At 43.9% G+C, this 9,827-nt stretch overlaps 1 protein-coding gene across 1 annotated transcript; it reads right to left on the bottom strand.

Moving 5' to 3' along the window:
- Positions 1-3,969: 3,969 nt before the first annotated feature.
- TXNIP (thioredoxin interacting protein) lies at positions 3,970-8,148 on the bottom strand. Its single transcript, XM_008579379.1, has 8 exons — positions 7,559-8,148; positions 6,977-7,049; positions 6,713-6,860; positions 6,499-6,601; positions 6,102-6,358; positions 5,839-5,995; positions 5,576-5,727; positions 3,970-5,443 (listed from the first exon to the last, which is right to left on the bottom strand). Exons 1-8 carry the CDS (start codon positions 7,806-7,808, stop codon positions 5,408-5,410), a joined length of 1,176 nt encoding a protein of 391 aa, XP_008577601.1. The 5' UTR covers positions 7,809-8,148; the 3' UTR covers positions 3,970-5,407.
- Between the last annotated feature and the right edge of the window lie 1,679 nt (positions 8,149-9,827).

Below are 9,827 nucleotides of genomic sequence, written 5' to 3'. Positions count from 1 at the left end.
TTTTTTTTTTTTTTTTTTTTTTTTTTTTTTTTCTCTGCTGGCTGATACAGGGATCCTAACCCTTGACCTTGGTGTTATCAGGTTTACATATATTTTTAAAATCCTCACAACACTCTTTTTTCTTTTTTAAAAAGATGACCAGTAAGGAGATCTTAACCCTTGACTTGATGTTGTCAGCACCACGCTCTCTCAAGTGAGCTAACCGGCCATCCCTATATAGGGATCTGAACCTGTGGCCTTGGTGTTATCAGCACCACACTCTCCCAAGTGAGCCATGGCCGGCCCTGCAACACTCTTCTGAGATAGGTTATTATCCTCTATTTTACAAATGAACAGCGTTGGCCAGTTAATCACTTGGTGCCAGCATGGTCCTGATAATACTGAGATCAAGGATTCAGATCCCCATACCTGCCAGCCAACAAAACAAAAGCAAAAACAAAAAATACTGTGGCACAGAGAAGTTAAACAAGTTGCCCAATGTCACATAGCTGGTTAAGTGGTAAAAGTAGAATTTGAATTTAGGTAGTTTGACTCCAGGCTCCATGTGCTTAACTACCACATTGTATTATTTCTCCAGAATAGTATGAGAAGGCTAATCCCTGAACTTTTTCCAGGTTCACTTACCTATTAAGCCAGGGCCTACAGCCCTGGATCTGTAGTCATCTTTGAAAGGGAGTTTTCAGCTTAGAAACTGGAGGTGGTCATGGGATCAGAATAGAAAAGGGACAGAAATCTTCCTGTCTTTCGTCCAGAACTATTGAGGTCAGGGTGCTTGGGACAGCGACTGTGGTCATTGGAGGGTCAGCAAAATATTTTCCCTGTCCACCTTATGTATTCCATCTCCTAGAGGTGGCCCAAGGAAAGAACTCTAGGAGATGTCTATAGGCTGTTGAAAGAATTGGGCAAAGGTCTCTCCTTCACCTTACTTCATGCCCTTCAACTCCAGCGTGATTGTTTTTTGCTGACCACGTGTGGTCAGATCCTCTCTCCACACTTTTCCCTTCCAATGCGTCAAATCAAGTTGTGTTTCCAGTCTGTTCAGACCTATCAAGGTAGCCAAGGACCCTGGCTGTGAAAATAACTGCCTTTTAATTTTATTTTCTTTAGCTCTTTTCTCTCTTTAGATAATTTTCTGACTTCTTATAGATCTTCCTATACTGGGTTGGACCTAATGAATAAATGATACTCATAACTAGATCTCTTCTAATGACTGTACTTGTAGGTTATAGCTCTTTTGATAATTTTCTGACTTCTTATAGATCTTCCTATACTGGGTTGGACCTAATGAATAAATGATATTCATAACTAGATCTCTTCTAATGACTGTACTTGTAGGTTATAGCTCTTTTAAAATTAAAAGGCATATGAGAAGAGCCTGGGAAAAGAAAACCCCAAGTATGCACCCACTTAAGTGGGGATACAGCTGGGTCAGTGCCCAGGGAAATGTATTTAAATAAGTCTGTATGCAGAAAATGTCCTGAGGTGAGGTAAAGAAGGCAAAAGGAAGTAAGAGTGGAGTCTTCTATGCTCTCATGGGGGATGGGTTTCCTCTGGGGTAACAGCTGTAGCTGCTTCCTTCCTCAGATTTTGCTGCACTGCTCAATATGGTAGTCACTAGTTCCAGAAACCTATTTAAATTATTTAAATTAAACAAAATTAAAAATTCAGGTCATCAGTCACAGTAGCCACGTTTCAGAGCTTGATAGCCACATGTGATTAGGGGCTACTGTACTGGACAGCACAGATACAGAATTTTATCATCATCATAGAACGTTCTACTGGACAATGCTGGATTAGAGGTATGAGGGTATCAGGAGGCAATACATACGTTCTGGCCCTTCCAGGATCAAATCTCTAAGAGACCTTGAGAATGAGTTATCTATTCTCTCCCCGCTGTCCCCCTTCTCATATCATGTACCAGTAGCTGACTGTGTTCACAAACAACCAGGATCAGGCGCTCCATGGTCTCTCCATTCTTTCGTCCTGCCTTCTGGCCTGCTCTTATACTTGCTCCACCCCTACAGTCCCTGGAAAACAAGCTGCAGGAAAAACTTTTCCATTAACTTTGACCTAGTTTCCTGCTCACAAATTTGAAGGGGAGGAGCCAGTAAATTCTGGAACAGGTGAGAAAAGGAGAAGGGTACAGGTACATGGCAGTAGGGAGAGCTAGATACTGACACTTTGGTAATGAAAACCAGAGGCAAAGAGAGCCAGGAGTGAGCAAAAGAACTACGAAGAATAAAAAATAAAAGAAATATTAAAATGGAAAAAGATCTTTTCTATTTCACTTTCTGTTCAATTCGCATTTTTTTTTTTTAAAAGATGACCGGTAAGGGGATCTTAACCCTTGACTTGGTGTTGTCAGCATGATGCTCAGCCAGTGAGCAAACCAGCCATCCCTATATGGGATCCGAACCCGGGGCCTTGGTGTCATCAGCACCACACTCTCCCGACTGAGCCCTGGGCAGGGCCTGGGGGCTGGGTTTTCTTTTTTTTAAAAGATGACCGGTAAGGGGATCTTAACCCTTGACTTGGTGTTGTCAGCATGATGCTCAGCCAGTGAGCAAACCAGCCATCCCTATATGGGATCCGAACCCGGGGCCTTGGTGTCATCAGCACCACACTCTCCCGACTGAGCCCTGGGCAGGGCCTGGGGGCTGGGTTTTCACCGGTAAGGGGATCTTAACCCTTGACTTGGTGTTGTCAGCATGATGCTCAGCCAGTGAGCAAACCAGCCATCCCTATATGGGATCCGAACCCGGGGCCTTGGTGTCATCAGCACCACACTCTCCTGAGTGAGCCACAGGCCGGCCCGCATTTTTTTTTTTTTTTTCGCCTAGCAGACATCTAAATTTCATCACATTGATTTTACGTAGAACCTCTGGGAACCTGTTATTAGTATGTGCTGGTCCACAGAAAACCCAGCCCCCAGGCCCTGCCCATGGCTCAGTCGGGAGAGTGTGGTGCTGATAACACCAAGGACCCGGGTTCAGATCCCATATAGGGATGTCCCGTTAGCTCACTGGCTGAGCGTGGTGCTGACAACACCAAGTCAAGGGTTAAGATTCCCCTTACCATCTTTAAAAAACAAAACAAAACAAAAAAAACAGCCCCCAAATAAGGGCCAGAACTAGATCCATCTGAAAAGATCTAAACAAGCCAGAAATCAGAAAGAACACTGATCTCTGCCATCTCAGGATTTCCTATCTGTCACTTCTTTAGGAATAATAATTACTTCAATTAGTGGTGGATTATGGTGTCAATCTATTAATCTATAAGGAAGAAACAGGAACTGCCAAAGCATATCCTAGGGGGTGAGGGTGGGGTTGAATATTTACCAAACATTTGGTGAGTTATGACTACGTGCTTGGATAGAAATTGCTAAGAACCGTAGAGAATAAAAAAAAAAAAAGAAATGTAGCTGCCTCATAAGAATTTAATACTTGTAACTAAACTATTAAATCCTGACTATTCTCATCAGCATATAAACTAGGTTTACACTGGGAAGAAACCCTATGATGAAACCAAATTATAAAAAGAACCTGGATCCTTTACTTCCAAATTCCCTCACAAACCTCTTTTCCCTGTATATAAGGAACTCATAAACTCCAAAATTGTAGGAATTTCAGTTATGATTAGCTATGAATATGGAAAACCAGCTTAAACCACCAGAAGAGCCCACTATAATTCTCTGGTGAATTGGAAAGACCAAACATCGCTTAAATACCTTCTCTCTTCACCCTTCCAACCTCCACTCTGACCACAATAGGGAGTATTCTTTCTATGGAGTTTTCAGTAAATTGTGAAGTAGGGGAAAGCTCCTTTTGGCACTTTTTTTTTTTTGGCGGCTGGCCGGCCAGTATAGGGATTGAAGCCTTGTACAAGGCTGCGCTCTAACCAACTGAATACCTTCTTTCTAATAACTTCTCTAATGCCATCTTACAGACAGGAAGAAAAACATTTTAGCAATTAAAATTTTTTAAAATTTTTATTTAATTTTTTTTTTTTACAAAGCATACCCCAACCTGGGGTGAAAATATATCTGGTTAAGTACAAAATATTATACAAAAAGAGATACACAATTAAAAAACAATAAAAATATGAAACCACCTTCAGCCACATACTCCTGGCTGTAATAATTCTCAGAAAAGGCTGGAGAGCTCAGTGCTCTGACACAGGACAGCGAACAAAGTGCTATGGCTGAGGGTGACTGACCAAGTGCTAGCAGCTGCAGTGAGACAGGGGCTAACAGACCTATCTCCTAACACTGGGCAGGAAGGGGGTCTGAGGAGCTTTTGTGAACACCTGCCCTCTAGTTTCTCATGACAGTGCCTGGAGGCTCTCTGATCAGTGTTGTGGCGTCTTGATCTAGAGTTCCTCCTTGGGTTTGGAGAGATCACAGTGGGCAAGGCTGACAGCAGCAACCCTTAGATTAGAGTGTCAGAATTATATAATCCTGTATACTGGGACAAAGTCTTAGGAAGTAACTAAGAGTAACACTTTTTTGTTGTCATGTTCACCCCTAGAGACATAGTAGACCAGTTATAGCTTACATTTGACATGGGTGGGGAGGTGTGGACAAAAAATTTGACAGAAATTAAAGTGCTAAGAAATCACCTTAGAATCAATTCCAAGGAGTCACACAAACAGAAAAACATTCTCCCACATGAAAACGTTTGCAACAGGAGAACACAGTGCAATAGGCTCTAAAAATGGCTTTTAAGACCTTTGGTGGGGTATAGTTACTACTACTTTAAGCCAGGTTAAAGTACATTCTAAGGAAAGACAACCTTAGAGCAGCTTCCCTTTTTCCCTTTAATTCACAGGGGATGCTCTCTCCAAAGTCCAAACCAAATCAGCCCTGGAGGACTTCCCCCCGCCCCATAAGTGTACAAAAAGAGGGGAACGCTGATTTTAAAAACCTCCTTTTCCCAAAGTTTTGGCCACGATTTTTACTTCTCTAGTTTGCTTAATTGGCTCTGCTCCACATGGCACAGAATTCAAGGTCTCATGTCATTTTAACAGTATATGATCCCCTCCAAGAAATCTTGGGAAGACAATGCCAAGAGACCATTTATACACATATTCCCCCAACTCAGAACTACTGAAGATGCCTCAATTCCCAAGGAGATCTGAGATAATGGAATGAGCCTGAGTTTTTCTAGTGTGTTTTTAAACCCCCAGCAAACACCCCTGTATCACAATATCAGCACTGGTGAGGAGGAGTCTACACACCCTTCAAGGCCCAAAAGATTGCCTGCTGACTACCTCCTACATTAGGGAGTCAGAGGCTAGGTTGGACCCATAGCCCACTGTAGAGACTGCTGAGTCTCTGAAAAAGTGAAGCGCTCAGGAAGAGAGGCAGAAAGAAACAAATAGGCATAGCTGCTGCTTTTCTTCCACATGCTCACTGCACATTGTTGTTTAGGATGTAGGGGTCCACCTGGAAGAGAGAAAGAGGAGACCACTTTAGTCAGGGTAACAACTACTGACACAACCCAGTTCAGCAATCTCTCCGTGTCATTTTCTATAGAAGGCTTAGGACAAATGTAATGGTAAAAATAACAATTCTGACCTCAGTGTAAGTAGGTGGTGGCATGAACTTGAACTCAGGAGCATACATAAAGATAGGGCTATCTTGGGAGCCATCCACATCATCTAGCAGAGGAGTGGTGGGGCTCTCCAATAGGTGATTTTCAGGAATGATATCCATATAGCAAGGAGGAGCTAGCAAGAGAAAATTACAGGGTTAAGAAGCCTGGCCAAGAAATGCTGGACCACCAATTTTACAAACCTAAGCAAACCAGAGGGGAAGAAAAGATGTTAGGCCTGGCTCACCTTCTGGGGTGTCAGGGATGTTTAGATCTACCCAACTCATCTCAGAGCTCATTCGGCTGGCCATGCTGGATGTCCGGCTGCTCAGACCTGACCTGCTGCCAATTACCAGAGGCAGGTCCAGGATGACTTTCTTGGAGCCAGGGATGCTAACATAGATCTAGAAAGGAAGATGACAGTTTGTTAGACTAGAGGTCTGTAGAAAACATAGCTGTTGTGGTAACAGATAAACAATTTCTCTACTACAGCCACCACCACCCACTCACCAATAAGGAATATTCAACTCGAAGGATGTTGCAGCCCAGGATGGAAGGCCTGATCTTCTGCACCCGAAGGCTCTTGCCACGCCAGGATGCACATGTCCCTGAGATGATATGATTGCCTCTGACTGATGACAACTTCTGAGTCAGCACCTTGGTCTGGCCATTGGCAAGGTAAGTGTGGCGGGCCACAATGGCAGCTTTGGGGACCACAATGCGGGAACATGTATTCTCAAAGTCAGCATGAATGGCAATTTCATCACCTAACAATGAAAAAGAAGAAAACTTATTAATCGTTACTCAGTATAGTTAATGACATTTCCTCTATCTGTGTCCAGGCCCTTACCCCCAAACCGACATTTCCTGTTTTATCTAGTCACCATTTTAATTACTAGGTTTTTACCTTCACAGAATCCTTTTCTGTCAATTCGAGCAGAGACAGACACTCGCCCATCAGGAATGAACATGCAGGAAACTTTCTTCTCCTTTTTGGCAGACACAGGTGCCTGTGTAGAAAGAAACAAAAAGGTGTACTGAGATGCTTCAATCTAATGCCCCAAATACCCTATTTATCATCCCTGTGACCCAGGAGATTAGAATCTTAAAATGAACCTCACCATTAAATCAGGGGTATTAACATCCACTAGATCCATCACTTCGAAGTTTTTCTTTGTCTCTTGAGTTGGCTGGCTGGGGCAATCAATAAAAGCCTTCACCCAGTAGTCTACACACCCATATTTTCCTTTGAAGGATGTTCCCAGAGGCCTATGTGAAGAAAAAGGAAACAATTTTAAAATGCTCTCGAAGAATAGTAGGTGATCAAAGGAAGGGAAGATTTTTGGAGACAGAAAAATCCAAAGATGCACTTAGCCAATACCTACCCCTGAGGAAGCTCGAAGCCAAACTTGTACTCATATTTGTTTCCAGGTCTCATGATCACCATCTCATTCTCACCTAAAGGGAGAGAAAAGCCAGTAACCATTAGGTTTCTCGTTACGCTTAAAACACCTGTGTGGCAAGAAATGCTTGGGCAGCAAGCAAGCGTATTGCAGTAGCCCCATTTTCATCCCTTATGTTTTTTTAAATAAAAGATTCTAATGCATTTTGTTGTGAAGATAGTTATAAAGTCCTGCAATATTAAAAGGCTCGCCCAGGACAGTGACCCAACAAACCGGAAGCAAGCAAAAAGCAACTTACGCATACAGAAATGTTTAAATAGCTGAGGCAGTACCCCTCAGAATCACATTTAGGACACAGCATCATAAGAAACTGTATAAGTCACCCTTTTTCTTAGGGAGTAGGGAGAATGTTTGCAAATTAAAACTATAAAAGAAGAGGAAGCAACACCTAATTGAAACCACTCAAACTGAACAACCTTAAATACTTGGTACAGGCTCCATTTATTGATCTCAATTCTGTTCTCTAATCAGCTTTCACCCTCCAGCAACGAACGGGCCATTTACCTGCTGGCTGGTCTTCCAGGAGAAGCGTATCTTCGTAGCGCAGGTACTCCAACGTCTGCTTGCACTGCTGGGATCCCTGCATCCACAGGACCTTGGCCACTCCACAAGCCAAGATCCTGACGGCTTTGACTCGAATAACCTCACACACCTCCACTATCACCCGGCCAGCCACTTTCTCTCCAGTGCCATACACCTTTTCAGGGTCGTTAAAGACCACCTCAAAAGACTTGATTTTCTTGAACATCACCATGATTGAGCTGAGTTGACCCAAGAGTCAGAAAGCAGGTGGGGGAGGGGGGGGACACAAAACCCCAAATCCAAGAAAGGCCCTTTGCAGCAAATTAAGATTATTTCACTCTTCCTAAGAACTGAGTTGGCTTAAAAGCAAAATAAGATTTTTAGAAAGTCCGCAAACTAATCTTAATTACTAAGTTTTCGAAAAAGTATATCCAGCAATTTTAAGCTGCTGGTCACACCAAGAAACTTCAAAAATAAGATAAGCTCTTCTCTTTCTTTCCCCCAGTACTTGGAGGAGCGGAGCGGCTCTCGGCGAGACGTCTGACAGAACTCCTCCAGCAACGCCAAGAGAAAGGGTTCCAGCAGGAGCCGGAAACGGCTCTATATAGTAGTTGGAGCCGGCAGGGCCACGCGAGCGCTGGCGCGGAGGCTCGTGCTGCCCTCGTGCACAGCCCTTCCATTGGCTGCCCGGCCCTTGTTTACCAGGAGCCCGGCCAATCAGAGAGGCCGCAGCGGCGCGTGGACACGGTGTGCTCCTGGCGCGGAAAGTGGTTGTTGTGCTCCGCTGGGTCTCAGGGAGGAACGGGCGGAGGAGGAAGGGGGCGGTGGGGTGTGGAGCGGCTTCCTCTGGGCCCAATGGAAGGAGGGTCCTACTGACCCCAAAACTTAGCCGGGGGCGAGTGGCCGTCTGCGGGCGGGTGCGGATGCTTCTCCTTTGGAAGCGGTGTTTTGAGGTAAATGAAAAATGTGCTTATGAGGGAATTTCATGTCTCAGTCTTAGCCAGTGCAGTTAATTTAGAGGCGACCGTTTATTCCCAGCTCACAAGTCTCAAGTCTGTGAAAAACAATCCCATCGGCCCAAGAATAGTTTAGGGCGGGGGCGGCGCGCAGGGAGTGCAGGTTCAGGAAGATCCCCTCTATCCTCTCGCCCCGCATCTCTGTTAAAAAATAACTGCCGTCCCTGAAGGAAAGGAGAATTCGTGATAAAATTTAAACCTCTCTTCAAGCCTCAATGGAAAGGGGTTATGTGGGACTCACGGGTCTTCTCCCTTTTCTAGCCTCTCAGGGCTCGGGCACCCCCTGTACCCTGGAACGGAAAGAGCGAGGGCGTGTTCACATCCTGTTGCTTATCCCCTCATCTCTGCAGTTTCTACCTGCAGAGTTGGGAAACACTTTGTGTCCCCCTTTTCCCTCTTTACCGAGATGTGTCCTTTAGGCTCTTATTATCTCTGCCTCCCTCCCTGCTTCTCTGGGAAAGAAAAAAGAAGAGAAAAAGAAAGGAAACGATGTTTTACTCTTTTCAGTTCCTTCCCGAGTTACTTTCACTCTTTCTTGTCTTCATCAGCTCTCCCAGTTCACTATCAAATGTACATCCATAAATCTGTTGCCCCACATTCCTCACAGTTTTCATGTTGGTTAACAAGAAAGTTCTCGTGTCAGTGGAGAAATGGCCGTACACCTGTTTGAAGAAACAATTTCCTTAGCTTTTAAAAATTTCTTTCTAAGCTGTTTAGAAATCAGTAAGGAGGGAGAGAGAAGAAAAAGGGGTCACCAGAGCATTCACTATAAGTTCAAACTAAAAGGGTCCCTGACTCTTCATTCTGGGTTGGTTTCATTTGGCTGTCCAATGGGTTTTTCCCTGCTGCCTGTGAGGTGACTCCTGAGAAATTATGCCTAAATGTAGTAAGAAAAGCTTATATGCAGAGGTTCAGGGGTTGTTCCCCTTTTTGTTTGATGCGTAGACCCTTCTCATATCTGTGCTGGGGTATCAGGAGAATATTACCTCATTCCGTGTGCTGAAAACAGGAAGATAATGTCCCCAGCTGGGGAAGTAAATAAGCCTTCAAGCATATAGAGATCTTACCCTCTCAGCAAAAAAAAAAAAAAAAAAAAAAAAAAAAAAAAAATTCATTGCTGTTAAGGATCCTTCCTTCCTCATAAACCCTAAGGCTAACAAATTACAACTCAATCCCAATATTAAGCTCAAGAATCAGGCATCATGACTCCTTTCAAAAACACGTATACATACCAC

This window comes from Galeopterus variegatus, unplaced genomic scaffold (assembly GCF_000696425.1).
Source record: "Galeopterus variegatus unplaced genomic scaffold, G_variegatus-3.0.2 Scaffold1873, whole genome shotgun sequence".
In the NCBI taxonomy this organism is placed as follows: Eukaryota; Metazoa; Chordata; class Mammalia; order Dermoptera; family Cynocephalidae; genus Galeopterus; species Galeopterus variegatus.
Note: the sequence above shows the minus strand (reverse complement) of the source record. Positions and strands in the feature narration are given on the sequence as shown.

Bases quoted from the DNA above. Each gene is read 5' to 3' on its own strand.
- TXNIP (XM_008579379.1), bottom strand. From the start codon at position 7,808: ATGGTGATGTTCAAGAAAATCAAGTCTTTTGAGGTGGTCTTTAACGAC. The intron at 6,602-6,712 runs GTGAGGTTCATT...CTTTCTACACAG, and splicing joins TTAATACCCCTGATTTAATG to GCACCTGTGTCTGCCAAAAA. The intron at 5,444-5,575 runs GTCAGAATTGTT...TCTCTCTTCCAG, and splicing joins CACCACCTACTTACACTGAG to GTGGACCCCTACATCCTAAA.